Below are 26,375 nucleotides of genomic sequence, written 5' to 3' on the forward strand. Positions count from 1 at the left end.
AAGACACAAACCCACTGTTTACGGAGAAGATATCGTCAAAGAGAGTCAAAACTAAAACGATGTTCGACCAGTCCATGCAGAGTATGAAGATAGTCCGTAAGGGTCAGGGAGTAAAGACACAAACCCACTGTTTACGGAGAAGATATCGTCAAAGAGAGTCAAAACTATAACGATATTCGACCAGTCCATGCAGCGTATGAAGATAGTCCGTAAGGGTAAGGGAGTAAAGACACAAACCCACTGTTTACGGAGAAGATATCGTCACAGAGAGTCAAAACTAAAACGATGTTCGACCAGTCCATGCAGAGTATGAAGATAGTCCGTAAGGGTCAGGGAGTAAAGACACAAACCCACTGTTTACGGAGAAGATATCGTCAAAGAGAGTCAAAACTAAAACGATGTTCGACCAGTCCATGCAGAGTATGAAGATAGTCCGTAAGGGTCAGGGAGTAAAGACACAAACCCACTGTTTACGGAGAAGATATCGTCAAAAAGAGTCAAAACTAAAACGATGTTCGACCAGTCCATGCAGAGTATGAAGATAGTCCGCAAGGGTCAGGGAGTAAAGACACAAACCCACTGTTTACGGAGAAGATATCGCCAAAGAGAGTCAAAACTAAAACGATGTTCGACCAGTCCATGCAGAGTATGAAGATAGTCCGTAAGGGTCAGGGAGTAAAGACACAAACCCACTGTTTACGGAGAAGATATCGTCACAGAGAGTCAAAACTAAAACGATGTTCGACCAGTCCATGCAGAGTATGAAGATAGTCCGTAAGGGTCAGGGAGTAAAGACACAAACCCACTGTTTACGAAGAAGATATCGCCAAAGAGAGTCAAAACTAAAACGATGTTCGACCAGTCCATGCAGAGTATGAAGATAGTACTTAAGGGTCAGGGAGTAAAGACACAAACCCACTGTTTACGGAGAAGATATCGTCAAAGAGAGTCAAAACTAAAACGATGTTCGACCAGTCCATGCAGAGTATGAAGATAGTCCGTAAGGGTCAGGGAGTAAAGACACAAACCCACTGTTTACGGAGAAGATATCGTCAAAAAGAGTCAAAACTAAAACGATGTTCGACCAGTCCATGCAGAGTATGAAGATAGTCCGTAAGGGTCAGGGAGTAAAGACACAAACCCACTGTTTACGGAGAAGATATCGCCAAAGAGAGTCAAAACTAAAACGATGTTCGACCAGTCCATGCAGAGTATGAAGATAGTCCGTAAGGGTCAGGGAGTAAAGACACAAACCCACTGTTTACGGAGAAGATATCGTCACAGAGAGTCAAAACTAAAACGATGTTCGACCAGTCCATGCAGAGTATGAAGATAGTCCGTAAGGATCAGGGAATAAAGACACAAACCCACTATTTACGGAGAAGATATCGCCAAAGAGAGTCAAAACTAAAACGATGTTCGACCAGTCCATGCAGAGTATGAAGATAGTACTTAAGGGTCAGGGAGTAAAGACACAAACCCAATGTTTACGGAGAAGATATCGTCAAAGAGAGTCAAAACTAAAACGATGTTCGACCAGTCCATGCAGAGTATGAAGATAGTCCGTAAGGGTCAGGGAGTAAAGACACAAACCCACTGTTTACGGAGAAGATATCGCCAAAGAGAGTCAAAACTAAAACGATGTTCGACCAGTCCATGCAGAGTATGAAGATAGTAATTAAGGGTCAGGGAGTAAAGACACAAACCCACTGTTTACGGAGAAGATATCGCCAAAGAGAGTCAAAACTAAAACGATGTTCGACCAGTCCATGCAGAGTATGAAGATAGTAATTAAGGGTCAGGGAGTAAATACACAAACTCACTGTTTACGGAGAAGATATCGCCAAAGAGAGTCAAAACTAAAACGATGTTCGACCAGTCCATGCAGAGTATGAAGATAGTAATTAAGGGTCAGGGAGTAAAGACACAAACCCACTGTTTACGGAGAAGATATCGCCAAAGAGAGTCAAAACTAAAACGATGTTCGACCAGTCCATGCAGAGTATGAAGATAGTACTTAAGGGTCAGGGAGTAAAGACACAAACCCACTGTTTACGGAGAAGATATCGCCAAAGAGAGTCAAAACTAAAACGATGTTCGACCAGTCCATGCAGAGTATGAAGATAGTCCGTAAGGGCCAGGGAGTAAAGACACAAACCCACTGTTTACGGAGAAGATATCGTCACAGAGAGTCAAAACTAAAACGATGTTCGACCAGTCCATGCAGAGTATGAAGATAGTCCGTAAGGGTCAGGGAGTAAAGACACAAACCCACTGTTTACGGAGAAGATATCGCCAAAGAGAGTCAAAACTAAAACGATGTTCGACCAGTCCATGCAGAGTATGAAGATAGTATTTAAGGGTCAGGGAGTAAAGACACAAACCCACCGTTTACGGAGAAGATATCGCCAAAGAGAGTCAAAACTAAAACGATGTTCTACCAGTCCATGCAGAGTATGAAAATAGTCCGTAAGGGTCAGGGAGTAAAGACACAAACCCACTGTTTACGGAGAAGATATCGCCAAAGAGAGTCAAAACTAAAACGATGTTCGACCAGTCCATGCAGAGTATGAAGATAGTACTTAAGGGTCAGGGAGTAAAGACACAAACCCACTGTTTACGGAGAAGATATCGCCAAAGAGAGTCAAAACTAAAACGATGTTCGACCAGTCCATGCAGAGTATGAAGATAGTACTTAAGGGTCAGGGAGTAAAGACACAAACCCACTGTTTACGGAGAAGATATCGCCAAAGAGAGTCAAAACTAAAACGATGTTCGACCAGTCCATGCAGAGTATGAAGATAGTAATTAAGGGTCAGGGAGTAAAGACACAAACCCACTGTTTACGGAGAAGATATCGCCAAAGAGAGTCAAAACTAAAACGATGTTCGACCAGTCCATGCAGAGTATGAAGATAGTACTTAAGGGTCAGGGAGTAAAGACACAAACCCACTGTTTACGGAGAAGATATCGCCAAAGAGAGTCAAAACTAAAACGATGTTCGACCAGTCCATGCAGAGTATGAAGATAGTCCGTAAGGGCCAGGGAGTAAAGACACAAACCCACTGTTTACGGAGAAGATATCGTCACAGAGAGTCAAAACTAAAACGATGTTCGACCAGTCCATGCAGAGTATGAAGATAGTCCGTAAGGGTCAGGGAGTAAAGACACAAACCCACTGTTTACGGAGAAGATATCGCCAAAGAGAGTCAAAACTAAAACGATGTTCGACCAGTCCATGCAGAGTATGAAGATAGTATTTAAGGGTCAGGGAGTAAAGACACAAACCCACCGTTTACGGAGAAGATATCGTCAAAAAGAGTCAAAACTAAAACGATGTTCGACCAGTCCATGCAGAGTATGAAGATAGTCCGTAAGGGTCAGGGAGTAAAGACACAAACCCACTGTTTACGGAGAAGATATCGCCAAAGAGAGTCAAAACTAAAACGATGTTCGACCAGTCCATGCAGAGTATGAAGATAGTCCGTAAGGGTCAGGGAGTAAAGACACAAACCCACTGTTTACGGAGAAGATATCGTCACAGAGAGTCAAAACTAAAACGATGTTCGACCAGTCCATGCAGAGTATGAAGATAGTCCGTAAGGGTCAGGGAGTAAAGACACAAACCCACTGTTTACGGAGAAGATATCGCCAAAGAGAGTCAAAACTAAAACGATGTTCGACCAGTCCATGCAGAGTATGAAGATAGTACTTAAGGGTCAGGGAGTAAAGACACAAACCCACTGTTTACGGAGAAGATATCGTCAAAGAGAGTCAAAACTAAAACGATGTTCGACCAGTCCATGCAGATTATGAAGATAGTACTTAAGGGTCAGGGAGTAAAGACACAAACCCACTGTTTACGGAGAAGATATCGTCAAAGAGAGTCAAAACTAAAACGATGTTCGACCAGTCCATGCAGAGTATGAAGATAGTCCGTAAGGGTCAGGGAGTAAAGACACAAACCTACTGTTTACGGAGAAGATATCGCCAAAGAGAGTCAAAACTAAAACGATGTTCGACCAGTCCATGCAGAGTATGAAGATAGTAATTAAGGGTCAGGGAGTAAAGACACAAACCCACTGTTTACGGAGAAGATATCGCCAAAGAGAGTCAAAACTAAAACGATGTTCGACCAGTCCATGCAGAGTATGAAGATAGTAATTAAGGGTCAGGGAGTAAAGACACAAACCCACTGTTTACGGAGAAGATATCGCCAAAGAGAGTCAAAACTAAAACGATGTTCGACCAGTCCATGCAGAGTATGAAGATAGTACTTAAGGGTCAGGGAGTAAAGACACAAACCCACTGTTTACGGAGAAGATATCGCCAAAGAGAGTCAAAACTAAAACGATGTTCGACCAGTCCATGCAGAGTATGAAGATAGTACTTAAGGGTCAGGGAGTAAAGACACAAACCCACTGTTTACGGAGAACATATCGTCAAAGAGAGTCAAAACTAAAACGATGTTCGACCAGTCCATGCAGAGTATGAAGATAGTCCGTAAGGGTCAGGGAGTAAAGACACAAACCTACTGTTTACGGAGAAGATATCGCCAAAGAGAGTCAAAACTAAAACGATGTTCGACCAGTCCATGCAGAGTATGAAGATAGTAATCAAGGGTCAGGGAGTAAAGACACAAACCCACTGTTTACGGAGAAGATATCGCCAAAGAGAGTCAAAACTAAAACGATGTTCGACCAGTCCATGCAGAGTATGAAGATAGTAATTAAGGGTCAGGGAGTAAAGACACAAACCCACTGTTTACGGAGAAGATATCGCCAAAGAGAGTCAAAACTAAAACGATGTTCGACCAGTCCATGCAGATTATGAAGATAGTAATTAAGGGTCAGGGAGTAAAGACACAAACCCACTGTTTACGGAGAAGATATCGCCAAAGAGAGTCAAAACTAAAACGATGTTCGACCAGTCCATGCAGAGTATGAAGATAGTACTTAAGGGTCAGGGAGTAAAGACACAAACCCACTGCTTACGGAGAAGATATCGCCAAAGAGAGTCAAAACTAAAACGATGTTCGACCAGTCCATGCAGAGTATGAAGATAGTAATTAAGGGTCAGGGAGTAAAGACACAAACCCACTGTTTACGGAGAAGATATCGCCAAAGAGAGTCAAAACTAATACGATGTTCGACCAGTCCATGCAGAGTATGAAGATAGTCCGTAAGGGCCAGGGAGTAAAGACACAAACCCACTGTTTACGGAGAAGATATCGCCAAAGAGAGTCAAAACTAAAACGATGTTCGACCAGTCCATGCAGAGTATCAAGATAGTAATTAAGGGTCAGGGAGTAAAGACACAAACCCACTGTTTACGGAGAAGATATCACCAAAGAGAGTCAAAAGTAAAACGATGTTCGACCAGTCCATGCAGAGTATGAAGATAGTCCATAAGGGCCAGGGAGTAAAGACACAAACCCACTGTTTACGGAGAAGATATCGCCAAAGAGAGTCAAAACTAAAACGATGTTCGACCAGTCCATGCAGAGTATGAAGATAGTACTTAAGGGTCAGGGAGTAAAGACACAAACCCACTGTTTACGGAGAAGATATCGCCAAAGAGAGTCAAAACTAAAACGATGTTCGACCAGTCCATGCAGAGTATGAAGATAGTAATTAAGGGTCAGGGAGTAAAGCCACAAACCCACTGTTTACGGAGAAGATATCGCCAAAGAGAGTCAAAACTAAAACGATGTTCGACCAGTCCATGCAGAGTATGAAGATAGTCCGTAAGGGCCAGGGAGTAAAGACACAAACCCACTGTTTACGGAGAAGATATCGCCAAAGAGAGTCAAAACTAAAACGATGTTCGACCAGTCCATGCAGAGTATGAAGATAGTAATTAAGGGTCAGGGAGTAAAGACACAAACCCACTGTTTACGGAGAAGATATCGCCAAAGAGAGTCAAAACTAAAACGATGTTCGACCAGTCCATGCAGAGTATGAAGATAGTCCGTAAGGTCCAGGGAGTAAAGACACAAACCCACTGTTTACGGAGAAGATATCGCCAAAGAGAGTCAAAACTAAAACGATGTTCGACCAGTCCATGCAGAGTATGAAGATAGTACTTAAGGGTCAGGGAGTAAAGACACAAACCCACTGTTTACGGAGAAGATATCGCCAAAGAGAGTCAAAACTAAAACGATGTTCGACCAGTCCATGCAGAGTATGAAGATAGTCCGTAAGGGTCAGGGAGTAAAGACACAAACCCACTGTTTATGGAGAAAATATCGCCAAAGAGAGTCAAAACTAAAACAATGTTCGACCAGTCCATGCAGAGTATGAAGATAGTACTTAAGGGTCAGGGAGTAAAGACACAAACCCACTGTTTACGGAGAAGATATCGCGAAAGAGAGTCAAAACTAAAACGATGTTCGACCAGTCCATGCAGAGTATGAAGATAGTACTTAAGGGTCAGGGAGTAAAGGCACAAACCCACTGTTTACGGAGAAGATATCGCCAAAGAGAGTCAAAACTAAAACGATGTTCGACCAGTCCATGCAGAGTATGAAGATTGTGATTAAGGGTCAGGGAGTAAAGACACAAACCCACTGTTTACAGAGAAGATATCGTCAAAGAGAGTCAAAACTAAAACGATGTTCGACCAGTCCATGCAGAGTATGAAGATAGTACTTAAGGGTCAGGGAGTAAAGACACAAACCCACTGTTTACGGAAAAGATATCGTCAAAGAGAGTCAAAACTAAAACGATGTTCGACCAGTCCATGCAGAGTATGAAGATAGTACTTAAGGGTCAGGGACTAAAGACACAAACCCACTGTTTACGGAGAAGATATCGCCAAAGAGAGTCAAAACTAAAACGATGTTCGACCAGTCCATGCAGAGTATGAAGATAGTACTTAAGGGTCAGTGAGTAAAGACACAAACCCACTGTTTACGGAGAAGATATCGCCAAAGAGAGTCAAAACTAAAACGATGTTCGACCAGTCCATGCAGAGTATGAAGATAGTACTTAAGGGTCAGGGTGTAAAGACACAAACCCACTGTTTACGGAGAAGATATCGTCAAAGAGAGTCAAAACTAAAACGATGTTCGACCAGTCCATGCAGAGTATGAAGATAGTACTTAAGGGTCAGGGACTAAAGACACAAACCCACTGTTTACGGAGAAGATATCGCCAAAGAGAGTCAAAACTAAAACGATGTTCGACCAGTCCATGCAGAGTATGAAGATAGTACTTAAGGGTCAGGGAGTAAAGACACAAACCCACTGTTTACAGAGAAGATATCGTCAAAGAGAGTCAAAACTAAAACGATGTTCGAGCAGTCCATGCAGAGTATGAAGATAGTACTTAAGGGTCAGGGACTAAAGACACAAACCCACTGTTTACGGAGATGATATCGCCAAAGAGAGTCAAAACTAAAACGATGTTCGACCAGTCCATGCAGAGTATGAAGATAGTACTTAAGGGTCAGGGAGTAAAGACACAAACCCACTGTTTACGGAGAAGATATCGCCAAAGAGAGTCAAAACTAAAACGATGTTCGACCAGTCCATGCAGAGTATGAAGATAGTACTTAAGGGTCAGGGACTAAAGACACAAACCCACTGTTTACGGAGAAGATATCGCCAAAGAGAGTCAAAACTAAAACGATGTTCGACCAGTCCATGCAGAGTATGAAGATAGTACTTAAGGGTCAGGGAGTAAAGACACAAACCCACTGTTTCTGGAGAAGATATCGCCAAAGAGAGTCAAAACTAAAACGATGTTCGACCAGTCCATGCAGAGTATGAGGATAGTACTTAAGGGTCAGGGACTAAAGACACAAACCCACTGTTTACGGAGAAGATATCGCCAAAGAGAGTCAAAACTAAAACGATGTTCGACCAGTCCATGCAGAGTATGAAGATAGTACTTAAGGGTCAGGGAGTAAAGACACAAACCCACTGTTTATGGAGAAGATATCGCCGAAGAGAGTCAAAACTAAAACGATGTTCGACCAGTCCATGCAGAGTATGAAGATAGTACTTAAGGGTCAGGGAGTAAAGACACAAACCCACTGTTTATGGTGAAGATATCGCCAAAGAGAGTCAAAACTAAAACGATGTTCGACCAGTCCATGCAGAGTATGAAGATAGTACTTAAGGGTCAGGGAGTAAAGACACAAACCCACTGTTTATGGTGAAGATATCGCCAAAGAGAGTCAAAACTAAAACGATGTTCGACCAGTCCATGCAGAGTATGAAGATAGTACTTAAGGGTCAGGGAGTAAAGACACAAACCCACTGTTTATGGTGAAGATATCGCCAAAGAGAGTCAAAACTAAAACGATGTTCGACCAGTCCATGCAGAGTATGAAGATAGTACTTAAGGGTCAGGGAGTAAAGACACAAACCCACTGTTTACGGAGAAGATATCGCCAAAGAGAGTCAAAACTAAAACGATGTTCGACCAGTCCATGCAGAGTACGAAGATAGTACTTAAGGGTCAGGGACTAAAGACACAAACCCACTGTTTACGGAGAAGATATCGCCAAAGAGAGTCAAAACTAAAACGATGTTCGACCAGTCCATGCAGAGTATGAAGATAGTACTTAAGGGTCAGGGACTAAAGACACAAACCCACTGTTTACGGAGAAGATATCGCCAAAGAGAGTCAAAACTAAAACGATGTTCGACCAGTCCATGCAGAGTATGAAGATAGTACTTAAGGGTCAGGGAGTAAAGACACAAACCCACTGTTTATGGTGAAGATATCGCCAAAGAGAGTCAAAACTAAAACGATGTTCGACCAGTCCATGCAGAGTATGAAGATAGTACTTAAGGGTCAGGGAGTAAAGACACAAACCCACTGTTTATGGTGAAGATATCGCCAAAGAGAGTCAAAACTAAAACGATGTTCGACCAGTCCATGCAGAGTATGAAGATAGTACTTAGGGGTCAGGGAGTAAAGACACAAACCCACTGTTTACGGAGAAGATATCGCCAAAGAGAGTCAAAACTAAAACGATGTTCGACCAGTCCATGCAGAGTATGAAGATAGTACTTAAGGGTCAGGGAGTAAAGACACAAACCCACTGTTTCCGGAGAAGATATCGCCAAAGAGAGTCAAAACTAAAACGATGTTCGACCAGTCCATGCAGAGTATGAGGATAGTACTTAAGGGTCAGGGACTAAAGACACAAACCCACTGTTTACGGAGAAGATATCGCCAAAGAGAGTCAAAACTAAAACGATGTTCGACCAGTCCATGCAGAGTATGAAGATAGTACTTAAGGGTCAGGGAGTAAAGACACAAACCCACTGTTTACGGAGAAGATATCGCCAAAGAGAGTCAAAACTAAAACGATGTTCGACCAGTCCATGCAGAGTATGAAGATAGTACTTAAGGGTCAGGGAGTAAAGGCACAAACCCACTGTTTACGGAGAAGATATCGCCAAAGAGAGTCAAAACTAAAACGATGTTCGACCAGTCCATGCAGAGTATGAAGATTGTGATTAAGGGTCAGGGAGTAAAGACACAAACCCACTGTTTACAGAGAAGATATCGTCAAAGAGAGTCAAAACTAAAACGATGTTCGACCAGTCCATGCAGAGTATGAAGATAGTACTTAAGGGTCAGGGAGTAAAGACACAAACCCACTGTTTACGGAAAAGATATCGTCAAAGAGAGTCAAAACTAAAACGATGTTCGACCAGTCCATGCAGAGTATGAAGATAGTACTTAAGGGTCAGGGACTAAAGACACAAACCCACTGTTTACGGAGAAGATATCGCCAAAGAGAGTCAAAACTAAAACGATGTTCGACCAGTCCATGCAGAGTATGAAGATAGTACTTAAGGGTCAGTGAGTAAAGACACAAACCCACTGTTTACGGAGAAGATATCGCCAATGAGAGTCAAAACTAAAACGATGTTCGACCAGTCCATGCAGAGTATGAAGATAGTACTTAAGGGTCAGGGTGTAAAGACACAAACCCACTGTTTACGGAGAAGATATCGTCAAAGAGAGTCAAAACTAAAACGATGTTCGACCAGTCCATGCAGAGTATGAAGATAGTACTTAAGGGTCAGGGACTAAAGACACAAACCCACTGTTTACGGAGAAGATATCGCCAAAGAGAGTCAAAACTAAAACGATGTTCGACCAGTCCATGCAGAGTATGAAGATAGTAATTAAGGGTCAGGGAGTAAAGACACAAACCCACTGTTTACAGAGAAGATATCGTCAAAGAGAGTCAAAACTAAAACGATGTTCGACCAGTCCATGTAGAGTATGAAGATAGTACTTAAGGGTCAGGGACTAAAGACACAAACCCACTGTTTACGGAGAAGATATCGCCAAAGAGAGTCAAAACTAAAACGATGTTCGACCAGTCCATGCAGAGTATGAAGATAGTACTTAAGGGTCAGGGAGTAAAGACACAAACCCACTGTTTACGGAGAAGATATCGCCAAAGAGAGTCAAAACTAAAACGATGTTCGACCAGTCCATGCAGAGTATGAAGATAGTACTTAAGGGTCAGGGACTAAAGACACAAACCCACTGTTTACGGAGAAGATATCGCCAAAGAGAGTCAAAACTAAAACGATGTTCGACCAGTCCATGCAGAGTATGAAGATAGTACTTAAGGGTCAGGGAGTAAAGACACAAACCCACTGTTTCCGGAGAAGATATCGCCAAAGAGAGTCAAAACTAAAACGATGTTCGACCAGTCCATGCAGAGTATGAGGATAGTACTTAAGGGTCAGGGACTAAAGACACAAACCCACTGTTTACGGAGAAGATATCGCCAAAGAGAGTCAAAACTAAAACGATGTTCGACCAGTCCATGCAGAGTATGAAGATAGTACTTAAGGGTCAGGGAGTAAAGACACAAACCCACTGTTTACGGAGAAGATATCGCCAAAGAGAGTCAAAACTAAAACGATGTTCGACCAGTCCATGCAGAGTATGAAGATAGTACTTAAGGGTCAGGGAGTAAAGACACAAACCCACTGTTTATGGTGAAGATATCGCCAAAGAGAGTCAAAACTAAAACGATGTTCGACCAGTCCATGCAGAGTATGAAGATAGTACTTAAGGGTCAGGGAGTAAAGACACAAACCCACTGTTTATGGTGAAGATATCGCCAAAGAGAGTCAAAACTAAAACGATGTTCGACCAGTCCATGCAGAGTATGAAGATAGTACTTAAGGGTCAGGGAGTAAAGACACAAACCCACTGTTTATGGTGAAGATATCGCCAAAGAGAGTCAAAACTAAAACGATGTTCGACCAGTCCATGCAGAGTATGAAGATATTACTTAAGGGTCAGGGAGTAAAGACACAAACCCACTGTTTACGGAGAAGATATCGCCAAAGAGAGTCAAAACTAAAACGATGTTCGACCAGTCCATGCAGAGTACGAAGATAGTACTTAAGGGTCAGGGACTAAAGACACAAACCCACTGTTTACGGAGAAGATATCGCCAAAGAGAGTCAAAACTAAAACGATGTTCGACCAGTCCATGCAGAGTATGAAGATAGTACTTAAGGGTCAGGGACTAAAGACACAAACCCACTGTTTACGGAGAAGATATCGCCAAAGAGAGTCAAAACTAAAACGATGTTCGACCAGTCCATGCAGAGTATGAAGATAGTACTTAAGGGTCAGGGAGTAAAGACACAAACCCACTGTTTATGGTGAAGATATCGCCAAAGAGAGTCAAAACTAAAACGATGTTCGACCAGTCCATGCAGAGTATGAAGATAGTACTTAAGGGTCAGGGAGTAAAGACACAAACCCACTGTTTATGGTGAAGATATCGCCAAAGAGAGTCAAAACTAAAACGATGTTCGACCAGTCCATGCAGAGTATGAAGATAGTACTTAAGGGTCAGGGAGTAAAGACACAAACCCACTGTTTACGGAGAAGATATCGCCAAAGAGAGTCAAAACTAAAACGATGTTCGACCAGTCCATGCAGAGTATGAAGATAGTACTTAAGGGTCAGGGACTAAAGACACAAACCCACTGTTTACGGAGAAGATATCGTCAAAGAGAGTCAAAACTAAAACGATGTTCGACCAGTCCATGCAGAGTATGAAGTTAGTACTTAAGGGTCAGGGACTCTATTCCCTGACCCTTAAGTACTATCTTCATACTCTGCATGGACTGGTCGAACATCGTTTTAGTTTTGACTCTCTTTGACGATATCTTCTCCGTCTTATGGGGTAAAAGTCTTATGGTGAAGATATCGCCAAAGAGAGTCAAAACTAAAACGATGTTCGACCAGTCCATGCAGAGTATGAAGATAGTACTTAAGGGTCAGGGACTAAAGACACAAACCCACTGTTTACGGAGAAGATATCGTCAAAGAGAGTCAAAACTAAAACGATGTTCGACCAGTCCATGCAGAGTATGAAGATAGTACTTAAGGGTCAGGGAGTAAAGACACAAACCCACTGTTTACGGAGAAGATATCGTCAAAGAGATATAAAACTAAAACGATGTTAGACCAGTCCATGCAGAGTATGAAGATAGTCCGTAAGGGTCAGGGAGTAAAGGCACAAACCCACTGTTTACGGAGAAGATATCGCCAAAGAGAGTCAAAACTAAAACGATGTTCGACCAGTCCATGCAGAGTATGAAGATAGTACTTAAGGGTCAGGGAGTAAAGACACAAACCCACTGTTTACGGAGAAGATATCGTCAAAGAGAGTCAAAACTAAAACGATGTTCGACCAGTCCATGCAGAGTATGAAGTTAGTACTTAAGGGTCAGGGACTCTATTCCCTGACCCTTAAGTACTATCTTCATACTCTGCATGGACTGGTCGAACATCGTTTTAGTTTTGACTCTCTTTGACGATATCTTCTCCGTCTTATGGGGTAAAAGTCTTATGGTGAAGATATCGCCAAAGAGAGTCAAAACTAAAACGATGTTCGACCAGTCCATGCAGAGTATGAAGATAGTACTTAAGGGTCAGGGACTAAAGACACAAACCCACTGTTTACGGAGAAGATATCGTCAAAGAGAGTCAAAACTAAAACGATGTTCGACCAGTCCATGCAGAGTATGAAGATAGTACTTAAGGGTCAGGGAGTAAAGACACAAACCCACTGTTTACGGAGAAGATATCGTCAAAGAGATATAAAACTAAAACGATGTTAGACCAGTCCATGCAGAGTATGAAGATAGTACTTAAGGGTCAGGGAGTAAAGGCACAAACCCACTGTTTACGGAGAAGATATCGCCAAAGAGAGTCAAAACTAAAACGATGTTCGACCAGTCCATGCAGAGTATGAAGATAGTACTTAAGGGTCAGGGAGTAAAGACACAAACCCACTGTTTACGGAGAAGATATCGTCAAAGAGAGTCAAAACTAAAACGATGTTCGACCAGTCCATGCAGAGTATGAAGTTAGTACTTAAGGGTCAGGGACTCTATTCCCTGACCCTTAAGTACTATCTTCATACTCTGCATGGACTGGTCGAACATCGTTTTAGTTTTGACTCTCTTTGACGATATCTTCTCCGTCTTATGGGGTAAAAGTCTTATGGTGAAGATATCGCCAAAGAGAGTCAAAACTAAAACGATGTTCGACCAGTCCATGCAGAGTATGAAGATAGTACTTAAGGGTCAGGGACTAAAGACACAAACCCACTGTTTACGGAGAAGATATCGTCAAAGAGAGTCAAAACTAAAACGATGTTCGACCAGTCCATGCAGAGTATGAAGATAGTACTTAAGGGTCAGGGAGTAAAGACACAAACCCACTGTTTACGGAGAAGATATCGTCAAAGAGATATAAAACTAAAACGATGTTAGACCAGTCCATGCAGAGTATGAAGATAGTACTTAAGGGTCAGGGAGTAAAGGCACAAACCCACTGTTTACGGAGAAGATATCGCCAAAGAGAGTCAAAACTAAAACGATGTTCGACCAGTCCATGCAGAGTATGAAGATAGTACTTAAGGGTCAGGGAGTAAAGACACAAACCCACTGTTTACGGAGAAGATATCGTCAAAGAGATATAAAACTAAAACGATGTTAGACCAGTCCATGCAGAGTATGAAGATAGTACTTAAGGGTCAGGGAGTAAAGGCACAAACCCACTGTTTACGGAGAAGATATCGTCAAAGAGAGTCAAAACTAAAACGATGTTCGACCAGTCCATGCAGAGTATGAAGATAGTACTTAAGGGTCAGGGACTAAAGACACAAACCCACTGTTTACGGAGAAGATATCGTCAAAGAGAGTCAAAACTAAAACGATGTTCGACCAGTCCATGCAGAGTATGAAGATAGTACTTAAGGGTCAGGGAGTAAAGGCACAAACCCACTGTTTACGGAGAAGATATCGCCAAAGAGAGTCAAAACTAAAACGATGTTCGACCAGTCCATGCAGAGTATGAAGATAGTACTTAAGGGTCAGGGAGTAAAGACACAAACCCACTGTTTACGGAGAAGATATCGTCAAAGAGATATAAAACTAAAACGATGTTAGACCAGTCCATGCAGAGTATGAAGATAGTACTTAAGGGTCAGGGAGTAAAGGCACAAACCCACTGTTTACGGAGAAGATATCGCCAAAGAGAGTCAAAACTAAAACGATGTTCGACCAGTCCATGCAGAGTATGAAGATAGTACTTAAGGGTCAGGGAGTAAAGACACAAACCCACTGTTTACGGAGAAGATATCGTCAAAGAGATATAAAACTAAAACGATGTTAGACCAGTCCATGCAGAGTATGAAGATAGTACTTAAGGGTCAGGGAGTAAAGGCACAAACCCACTGTTTACGGAGAAGATATCGCCAAAGAGAGTCAAAACTAAAACGATGTTCGACCAGTCCATGCAGAGTATGAAGTTAGTACTTAAGGGTCAGGGACTCTATTCCCTGACCCTTAAGTACTATCTTCATACTCTGCATGGACTGGTCGAACATCGTTTTAGTTTTGACTCTCTTTGACGATATCTTCTCCGTCTTATGGGGTAAAAGTCTTATGGTGAAGATATCGCCAAAGAGAGTCAAAACTAAAACGATGTTCGACCAGTCCATGCAGAGTATGAAGATAGTACTTAAGGGTCAGGGACTAAAGACACAAACCCACTGTTTACGGAGAAGATATCGCCAAAGAGAGTCAAAACTAAAACGATGTTCGACCAGTCCATGCAGAGTATGAAGATAGTACTTAAGGGTCAGGGACTAAAGACACAAACCCACTGTTTACGGAGAAGATATCGTCAAAGAGAGTCAAAAATTGGGGTAAAAGTCTAAAAAACCCTCTAGAAACCAACGGTCAGTGGAACGGCGAGAGACGAAATGCTACTGAAAGTGACACCAAACGGTTGTTGGACATAAACTCGGAAAACGATGCAGAGCTCAGAAAACAACTGCTATATTCCTATGAGAGAGGCTTCATCAAAAAAGGAGGAAAAATCATAGAGCGATCAATCAAAGATTCTACTCAGGAAACAAGATCAGAGAAAAAGTGACATGCCACTGACGAACCCATTGAAGGAACGAGAAGCCCGTAAGCCCACAAAACTGTTGAGACAGCAGCAGGGTCAATTACATGAACAAAGATATCGCTCAACTAAGGATAGACCCGGATGGAACAAAAATAAAACAAGGAAGAAGCAAAAATCCTGAAGAGGAGCCGAATAGATAAAACCAAAAAAGATAAACACCCGAAAATGAGGATAACGCAAAGGACGACATACTACCTCGAAAAAACGATCAGAATACAGAAAAATACCAGCCCACGCAGTCGGCTGTGACATCAAAAGATACATAAGCAAGCAACGGTCCTAACTTGTAAGTAAAACGGACCAAACCTAAAACAGCAGATCCGAAATCAGTGAGCTCAACAACGCAAAAACAAACGAGAAAATGAAAAAATTGGTCAAGACAGGAAGTTGAAAAATGCTGGATCCGTCTCGGAAGACAACTCAGTTATTTTTGTCGTTCCAGATCAGTAAAGCAGCAGTTCAACGCGAAAAAAGTCACCGTAGAAACAATCACCGTAGAAACAATCAGCGTAGAAACAGGCACCACAAGCAAGATAAGCTGAACAAATCAGCCAGATACAACAGCAGAGACGTATTTCAATGCTCATCAAATCAAGAATCACAGGAGTGGCAATCGCTACCTGATCAATTTTTGAAAACAGGCGTCAAACGTCAGGCGAAGAAGTTCTGCGGAAGAAAAATCAGGCGGCAAAAAGTGACACTAGATCTGATACCCCGACCCACACTCGAAGAGTCCGACAAAGCGGCAAAGCAATGAAAAATCAGATCCCGGAGCGTGTTTGAGACACTGAAAACGTTTTGTGAAAAAAATTAGCACAGATCTAAAAAATTAGCACAAATCTAAAAAAGCAGTCCTGAAAGCCGACAGAAAAAAGTTGCGGACCACAAAAACTCATTTAACAACCCGGTGGAGACTGACTCCATTTGCATTATTGGAAAAACAACTTTTTCGACGAAATCTTGTCATAACTCCTTGAAATGGAACATTCCAAAAACGTGGAAGGTCCAATTGTTATTTGATTGAACATCAGGAAGAAATCGTCTTTTTTTCATTTGAAAAGTTGATATTACGGGGCCAAACTGTGCATTCTGTGCATTGTAATTGGAAACCGCGACAGGCCAAAGTCAGACTTGTCATTGCTACCTTTCTTCGAGCTTCTCCGCTGTTTTGGATTCCACAAACCAATACTTAAAACATTGTACCACTCAAAATCGCTCCAAAAATAGGCAAACTTGCGGAATCCGCAACTGTATTTGCGGAATCCAGAACAGTTTGTGGAATCCGCAAACAAGGGATATGACATTTGCATTGTTAAATTGAGCGGTTGCGGACTCCACAATTCTAAGTGGAATCCGCAAATTGTAAGTGGAATCCGCAAATTGTAAGTGGAGCCCGCAAATTGTAAGTGGAATCAGTATTTTGTTTGCGGCTGTCATTTACATATATGTTTATATGTAGTAACGTTTTTAGCTTATATCTTTTATTTACTAGGTGGTCACCAGCAAGTTCCACCTCAATTACTACGTTAACCAGCTACCAGTTGAAACACCTGTCAACCTCAATTCCTGTCAAACCAACTTCGATCTCAATCCTGTCAAACATACCAAACTTCGATCTCAAATCTTGTCAAACCAAATTTGATCTCCATTCCTGCCATCAATTTCAATTCCTGCAAACTGAACAAATAGAAGTAGACTCATCTAAATTCATCAGTTCATTTCAATCAATTCGCCTAAAATTAATATATATTTTAAATTCGCTTTTTTCGAGTATTTTCAAACCGCGAACGTATAGTTTGATAAGGCAACCTTTTCAGAACCAACTCAACTGATGAGTAATGATGATTTCTGAACCAAAAGAACCATCTCATCTCAAATACTGATGAGTGATGGTTTTTCTGAACCATTTCAAACCCTGAACTGCCATTTCATTTCGAACCCTAAATAGGTTTCGATGATTGTATTTTCCGATCCCAAAAAATCATCCGATCATCAGATGATCAATAAAGAATTGGCATCCCCATAGTTAACCAATGTTGTAAGATTCATTTGTGGATTCCGCTCACAAATGGATAAATCATTGCTTTCAAATTGCACATTGCTATAGATAACAATTCCACCTCTAGCTTTTAATTGTTCACATGCAACTTCAGTAATACACAAATTTGCGGAATCCGCTTACATTTGCGGATTCCGCTTGCAAACTTTGCTGATTCCACTTTTATTTGCAAATTCAACTTTCTTTTTGCGGAATCCACTTACAGGTGCGGAAACCTGAACAACTAGCTATATTTGCTTGTACGGAATCCGCAACAAAACAAATGTGCCGACAAAATTACGTTACAGGTATTTGTACGCGGAATCCACTGAAACTTTGTTAGTGGAATCCACTTAAATTTAGGAACACAGTTTGGCACTATCCAGTGCACAGTTTGGCCGCGTAATAGAGAGCCGAAACTCCTGTTCAATTTTTAAAAACTTTGTTATATTAAGCAATAATTTTTTTCCGTTGGCCAATTGCAGTAACTTTGGTGTATGTTATGTACGTGAACGTATGTGTTAATGTTATAATACGTCGAGGCCGTTTCGTGCCAGCCGTTGAATCTAAAAAGAGATAGAACTTCAGATCATTTGGCGTAGCTATGTAACACCCAGTTAAATCCTGAGACCTGAGCTAGGAAAAACAGAACTGAAACATGAATTGTTTTCTTAGATATATTGAATTATTTATTTCTTACAATTCAAAGAGGATGAGTTTCTTGACTTCTCACATCCGCTGAGAAACCTTTAATTTAAGCTTCACTTTCGAAACAAGAAGTCGTTCAAGATTTTTCGCCTCATTGCCATGTTCGTAGTAGAGTGCACTTTACCTAACTCTCATCAAATGAACTTGAGTGGAACTCAAAAAGTGAACAAATACTCAAATGCATTCATAAATGCATCAAAATGTTTGAACGCACATCTGTAGTTATAAGAGCGTTTTGAGATTTTTTGTTAAATTAAACAGAAAGTCACAAAGGCCTATATGTCTTCACTACGTTCATTATTTCATAAAATTGATTGTGGAACACAGAAATTGCAACCAAAATTTCTAATTTATTCTGAAATTCTTAGATGCATAAAAACGGTTGGATCAAAAATAAGTTTACGAAACCCTCTTGAAATAATCTTACGAAACCCCCTTGTTGGGAAAAAAGAAGTTTACGAAACCCCCTTGTTGGGAAAAAAGAAGTTTACGAAACCCCCTTGTTGGGAAGTCTGCCATATATATTTTGATGCGGACACTATAAATTTGGCAATGTGTGCAATGATTACATGGAAGAATGTGATTGTGGGGCTGTGGTCCACTTTTATACTGCTAGTCTGTACAAATGGGTGGCTGTGGAACCCCTCTGCTCTGTCCACCCCCACAGTCCTCTCATCTCCTCCCTCAATGTCCCCACCCACCTCCTCTCCGTCCATCTGTCTATGCAGTTGGTCCCAGTTGCTCCTCTGGGGCATGTAGTTGTGCTGATGGGAACCAAGGTGAGAAGAGGCTCTGGATGACAGTCTGAACAAGTGAGTTTAACAAGTCATCGCTTCCTTCTCTCTGAATGACAGCGATGAGATCATTTAAATAAACATAGCCCCACATGGAGATCATCAATGGTTCGCACTCGGATCAATCCTTCCCAGGGATGCATTTGAAAAGCTATGGACAAGCTTCATTTAGCATAATTTTATTCTGCTATGTTAATAAGTAACCGAAATATCTCTCCGACTTACAGCACAACGGCTGAGAGGAAATTTCATCAGACATAAATTTTAAGAAGAATTCGATTATGATGCAAGTAATAATACGTGTTTGGCAGCAGACGCCTTTGAAAGGGGTCGGTGGATGGGCTGCTTTTTCTACCTTGATGAATCAAACTCGGATGGGCGAGTGTGGTTGCGGGCATAGGGGTTGGAGATGTTCTTTGATCCGGCGGCGGGGGCGAAGGCAGAGGCAGGTGAGGGGAGTGGCATCTGGGCCTTCATGTGGAGGATGTGTTGCCTGGTCCGGTCCATAGTCTGGCGCCACACTTCCGGCTGCAGGGGAATGTTGAAGCAGACAGCCCTGATGTTGAACCACAATCGGCTGCTCTTCTTCCTAACCAAACAGAACATGAATCTAATTAATTCTCACCTCACCCTATCATTACAACCTCCCCATTAGAGTGCTTTCTCAAAACTCATTTCCATGCTGGCAGTTTATTTCATTTCTTATCTTATAAATAAGCATCAGTATAACTTCAGAAACTCTCCTTTACATGCACTATAACAATATTATAGTAAAAAAAGTCAATTTCATCTCCCGGGTCGAGATCCCGCTCAAAAATCGCTCAAGATATGAGCGGTTTGAGCGGTTTTCCAGCAAGATTTGAGCGGTTTGGGCGGTTTGTTGGAAAATCCGCTCAAACCGCTCAAATCTTGCTTAAAAACCGCTCATTTCATGCGGTGATTTTTGAACGGTTTTTCAAGCAAGATTTGAGCGGTTTTTAAGCGGTTTTTGAGCGGTCTTATAGAGAAAACCGATTAAAACAATCAAAAGGCCTGGAAAGATAATGTGACGCTAGGATGCAAATGAAGTACTATCTACAATTTAAAAATGTGCTTAACCGTTCTCAACTCAAGCAAATCTTGCACGGTTTTTGAGCAGTTTTTTTAGATAAACCGTTCAAAAACCGCTCAAACCGCTCATTTTGAAGCAAGATTTTGAGCGCAGTCGTCTAAAAAAACCACTCAAACCACTCAAATCTTGCTTCAAATTAGGTGAAAAATCTCGACTCGGGCTGTAGGTAGAAAAATATGTTTTATGGATGCAAAATTTAAAATGAATGTTTTTACAAGCAAGTTAAACATAATTAACCCTAAACGTGAAGAGTCAGCCAAACTAGCAAAATTATTTATTTGTTAAATTGAAATTAATTGTTAAATTCTATTAATCAGTGGATCAAATTATTTCAAAGAAAATTTGGGATAAAAAATCTAAATACCTCCCTCTGAATAAATATGCGGGCACAATTCTTAACCAACAAGCCTGCTTGCATCAGGTCGACATCCTGAATGTATTAACTTAAAGGCAGTGTATAAGTTTTGGAAAAAAAAAAGAATCCGACTTTCAAAAAAAAACAGAATTTGCAATTTTACTTTATTTTTGATAGTTTAGTTTACATATCTCTGCAATCTGCGCATTAGAAAAGCAAACTTGATCAAATTGTTTAGTTGTTGACAATCTTATGTTTGGTAATGCTTCATCGTCGTAAATTATTCTCAAAAGTTCGAGGTTTTTTAAAACAAACAAAAAAGAAAGGATCAATGGGACGGACTTGCAGGAGCAATTGATACAAAATGAATGACGAAGTACAACCAAACGATTGAAAAAAAATCATCTGTCGTCAAAAAAGCAAAACGTAGCCAGCTGACAACTGGAAAAGAGTAATGAACGCATGCAAACAGAGAAAAGTACACTGAATGACTTTGTTGAAACAAATCTCAACTTTCGAAAGTCAAAGCAAAAAATAGTATTGTAAATTTCGTTTTCAAAGTGTGTCATCATAGCAATATCATCACTCAAAGCAAATTTGAAAAGAAAGATTTTTTTGAAAAAAAACAGTGTTTTGGAAATCTTGCAAAGATCACAATTGATAACTTCTCTAAGAAAAAATGATAACTTGTAATGATCTAGCAAGATTTTGACAAAAAAAACATGCCAGTTGGTAAGACTTTGAAGCTAAATTCAATATGCTCGGACAAGTGTAGAAAACTAATTCCCGCTTTTTTACAATCCAAAATCTTGACAAGACATCTATATTGACTTGTGCCCTCAAGGAAAATAATAAAGAAACGGAAAAAAAGAACTGAAATGACTGAAAAGGACATGAATGTTTGTATATATAGTTTTAAAAAACTATGTTCAATTTCTCCACTACCTTCAAACTTTCAAAGGAATTCTAAATCACATAACAAAATATGTTTGAGCTAATTATTAATTTATAATTTTGTATACAAATTTTAAAATACATTTTTGGTTGATTAGAAACTTCCATGCTGAAACATCCATGAAATAGCTGAAACACACCAACAACCTAACTTTCAGAAGAAAGTATATACTTTTCAACCATTAATCAACATAAAGACCATGCAAAACAGCAACATCGCGTGTAGATTAAATATTAAGGAAGAATCATGTTCCAGAAAGTTTCTACGAATTTACTTCAAAAGATTTAAAAAACAGTTTCTAGGTTTGGGTTATTGTATGACTCTCAAAGCTCTTGAGCCTCAACAGCTGATAAAAAGCTAATTTTATTTAGATGAGTTCCATGATATGCAATTATGAATTGATCAAAGTGCCTTCCTTGCCTGTTTTTTTTCGCTTCTTTCCCTCCCGAAAAACCTTTTTTTCGCAAAACAATTTGTCGAGGTGATGAATAACTCAACTCATATCCTTCCAAAATCCTGCCAAACTCATAGTAGTGTTTTCCTAATCAGATTTATACTGGCAAACATTTGCAGAATCTTGCATGACAGCTTTTTGGAAGAACCCTACTTGAACTTAACCAAAAGTTTTCCAAAATACTCTAGAAACAAAAAAATACAATCCGCTCTCAAAAAGTTTTTTTAGACAGTTCTCAAACTCTTTTGCTTGTGTTCTTGTTTTTTTTTTTGATATTTGACGATCCTCGTCTCACGCATTCAACTTTTTATGCAAATTTTTTGGATTCCAAAACTTTGTTTTGGATTTCTGCACAACGTCAACCCTTCAGGTGTCTTATTTTCCTTATAGTAAACAGGATAGTCGGTTGCGGTGCAACTAGCACAGAAGTTTTTGACCACAAAAATATAAACAGAAAACTGAATATACATATATTTTTTTGCTAATTCTGATGCCTCTTGTTCATTTGGCTATGAAAGGAGCTGAAAAAAGCCTAGAAAAATTTATTGGAAGACAGAAAAAAATTACTAAAAGAATTGAAACAGTTTTGAATTTTTCTTTCAATTTTTTTTTAGTTTTTTCTTTGTTTTTGTAAAAATTTTTGTTGCCAAAAGAAATGTTTTTTTTTAAAAATATATATGGTCCAAATTTCGAACGAACTCTCGAGGCCGATCGTCAATTATTTGTGGTTTCAGAATTTACAACACAAAAAAAAGTAAGCAAACTAAAAAATCCGGAGATAAATTTTCTCCCCACTTTCATTGACTGAACCAATAAGAATATAGCCAACAGATTGTTGGAAAAAAAGTCAATGAAACTAAGTAAGTAGACAAAAAATTCATTCGTTTTTTGAAAAGTCTCAATCTTTGAATCTCAATAAGTAAAACAAATGCCCTTAAAATTCTTTGGTTTTCAAGGTCGATGAAAACTTGGGAAAACTCTTGGGGGTAGGGATTTGTATCTGTATGTGTTGTAATGGGTATAATTTTGACAAATTCAAAAAAAAAACTTTGCTTTGGTACTTTTTCAATCAATTTTTGAAAATCTCACCCACACACGAAATTAAAAATACAAATGATGCAATTCGCGTAAGACGAAATTTCGAAGACACCAGATGGCAGACATTAATCCAATTTGGAACAACTTCCAAGAAGGAATAAATCTTTGCTTGTACATTCACAGCACGAACGAAATTAATCGTGCGTTAACTATCCCAAAATGGCCAAATTGGCAATTTTTAAACCCCCATAACTTTACAAAATTGAATGCAATTAAGATAGAGGGGATCCAATGTGAATAAAAACAATTTGGCCGATTCCAGAAATAGTTTTTCAGCCGAAGTGAGCAAGACATATCAGCCAAGGCTTTTTAGTCAAAAGAGATGGGAAGAAAGAACTAAATTTTAAATCAAACAGTCCCATTTATTTGGACGAACAAAGTTGAAAAGATTAAAGAAGTAGAAATGGATACCAACAGGGGCGGATTTAGGGGGAAGCGGACGCCCCTCCCTCCCCCCCTCAGGGATTCGACCCCTTGCCGACCCAAAGGGTCCCCCTTTGATACTTTCTAAGAAATCCAATTTTGGCCGACCGACGCTAAAATTTTTCTGAAGGCGCCTTGGGCGCCAATATATACTAATTTTGAGGGGGGAGCGCGCGCCGAAAAAACGCAATTTTTCGGTCAAAATTTTCCAAAAAGTGCCTAAAAACGTCTTTTTTAGCCTGTTTTTTCAAAATTTTGCCTGCGGCGCAAAAAATTTGGCCAAAATAAGAAAATTTTTGAAAATCCGCCCCCCCCTCGAGAAAATCCTAGATCCGCCCCTGGATATCAAGGAGCAAGACTTTTAAGATAAGTGATTATTATTTGTAAAAACTCTCAAATAGTTGTGAGTGTCAACGCGCTAGTTTTTTAATGCATTCTTCCCAAGTTTTTACTGACATTCACATACTTTGTTTGGTTTGCTGATTGTTTCCCAGGTTTAAAGTCTCTCAACGTAAAGTTTTGAGCTCTCAAGCTCCTTTTTGAAATGAGAGGTCAGTTTTGACATTAGACGAATTATTTCATAACGTCTCTTTAACTCAAAGTCTACCTGCTAAATTGAAATGTAAATTTTCATTGGTTGAAAAGTTAATATACATTATCTTTTTTGTTTGTATTAGCATTTTGTTTCCAGTCATTCAAGCCAAACTACCCAAATACTTGATAAGCGGTTGCACTCTTCGCCGCCTAAGGAATTAAAGCAGTCAGCGTAATTGTGTGCCAGGAATAACGTGGTAGTTGTTGCCAGCCATTTCACTGATATCCTTTTTGACCGCCTATATTCTTACCGAAGACTTTTTGTTAGATAGATTTTTGTTTTTGTTAGAAAATTTAAAACTTGCTCAAAAGTTTTAGGGGAAAAAAACAATTGTCTGAGATTTATAGACTGGAGATTTTGACTAATTGCAAATAACGTACGCTAGTTGAAGTTATTTTATCTTTTCTTAGTTCACTTGATAGGAAGTAATTTTGTGCCGCTTTACGCAAACCTGGTGAAATCCCTCATGCGCGAATGTTCGAATGCGCGAAAATACAAATCAGCCAACCAGATTTCAGTAATCTAAAACTTGGAAAAAAAGTAAAAATTTCCAGGGACTGGGGTATTGAGATTGGTCGAATATAAAAACGGCAGGAATATGCAAAAATTTAATATTGTCATTAACCGCCGCAAAATTGGGATAAATTTTACATTTCAAGGGTTTCGTAATGAAAGAAGCAAAATGTTTCGTCGTTTACTTCTTTTTAATTGAATGGCAAATGCTTCTTTTTAAAAGTTGACTTTCGGCTAATTTTGCTTTCGGTTTTTCGCACACAAGTTTTTTCGCGCATTCGGTCCTTCGCGCATGAGAACAGCCACCCGCAAGCCTTATTTAGACGTGCATGTCAAGTTATTTCAGGCGCGTATCGATTTTGAACACGCAAAACTTTTTTTTTGCCTGAAATATCATTTCCGAAAAGTCTGACTTGTTAGTTTAATTTATCTTGCATTGAAATTGGTTGAAGCATCTCTGTCTGAAATGTCTAATCACGCATGAAATATTTTCCTAGAATTGAGCTCAGGACAATTTTAATTTTTGGAGGTTGTAAATGTAAAAAATCAATACACTTCGGAGAAAAAAATTTACCCGAGCAGAATGTTCTCCTTTGAAAATCAGAAAATCGGAAAATCAAATGTGAGTGAGAACAAAAGGTAAAATTTTTCTTAGAAACAAAAACGAACAAAAAATTACCAAGATATATTCAAGAGTTTTCCGTACGTTCATGACTCTAAACAATCCATTATTATTGTTTTTAATGGATCATGTTTGATTTAAATTTCTAGAACATTTTTAGAAAAGTAATGAGCGCAAGGAAACTGAAAAAAAACGGATTGTTTTTTCAAAAATTTTTGAATTTCAAAGAAAAATTTAGATGGCCTCAAAGCTCTTTGAACTTTTGAAACAATTTATCATGGAACTTTATTCGTTATAAGTAACCCACTTTGAGAAAAATGGATCAATTGGTAAAAACTTTTCTTTTTTTCACAGAGAAATCTGATAATCAGTTTCCATTTTCGAAACAAGAAAACGATCTTTTTTTTTCGTGACTTCTTACACCTTCGCTGTTGGAGTTTACCTTGCTTTTAACAAACGAAGTGAAATGATCTTAAAAAGAGATCAAACGTGAAACCACGAAAAAGTACATTTGAGCGTGAATAATTTTTAGCAGTTTTTCTTGAAAAAAAACAAAAAAATCCCCAAGACATATAAAAGAGTACTCACTACGTTCATTACTCTTAAGAAAATTGGATTTTAGTGGATTATAATGGGTTGCGTGGTATGAAAGTGAAATATAGTTGATTAGAATGGCAATATTTTTGACCACGAAAGTCGATTTTAATCGATAATTTTTGATGAAACCTCAGTAAAGGTAGAATTCTTTTCGTATTTAGGAAACCTCACACTTTTTTGTTCGTTACAGGTCGTGACACTTTTCTGAAAAAATATAAATACATTCACAAAAAATTTGCGTGCGAATCGCTGCGTTTTTTCTACATTTAGCAAAAGTGTAGGCTTATGTATGGTTTGTATTCTGACTAGCAACTAGCCTGTCTGCGCCCTGTTTGGACGTGATAACGCATCCGGTGTCTTTCACTGAGAAGGTCAGAATGAGACCCTCCCCCTCGTTACTTCTCCCACCGCCACCACCACTGCGGGCTGCACCCTGTGCAGTGCTGCTGTTCGCCTCCTCGCCCCTACCCAGGTCACCTCCCCTAGCCCAGTGCCCTGAGTGTTGTTTGCCAGCAGTGTCTCTTCTGCTTGGGTGAGTGTGTTTGGGAGTGTGTGAGGGCGGAAGGGGAGCCTGTTGGTTCACCTCAATGCACAGCTGTTCCACATTCAGAGTCATCA

The 26,375-nt window shown here is 40.0% G+C and overlaps 1 protein-coding gene across 1 annotated transcript in view; it reads right to left on the bottom strand.

Annotated features, from left to right (window-relative positions):
• Positions 1-26,148, bottom strand: part of LOC134841269 (uncharacterized) — a 149,655-nt gene extending 123,507 nt beyond the window's left edge. The window contains exons 1-3 of the mRNA XM_063857147.1: positions 26,075-26,148; positions 19,390-19,623; positions 18,810-19,044 (exon numbers count right to left, since the gene is read on the bottom strand). Coding sequence (XP_063713217.1) covers positions 18,810-19,044; positions 19,390-19,541 — 387 coding nt within the window. The 5' untranslated portion in view covers positions 19,542-19,623; positions 26,075-26,148. The remainder of the gene's footprint in view (positions 1-18,809; positions 19,045-19,389; positions 19,624-26,074) is intronic.
• Positions 26,149-26,375: the final 227 nt, after the last annotated feature.

Source organism: Symsagittifera roscoffensis, chromosome 1, assembly GCF_963678635.1.
Source record: "Symsagittifera roscoffensis chromosome 1, txSymRosc1.1, whole genome shotgun sequence".
NCBI classification, from domain to species: domain Eukaryota; kingdom Metazoa; phylum Xenacoelomorpha; order Acoela; family Convolutidae; genus Symsagittifera; species Symsagittifera roscoffensis.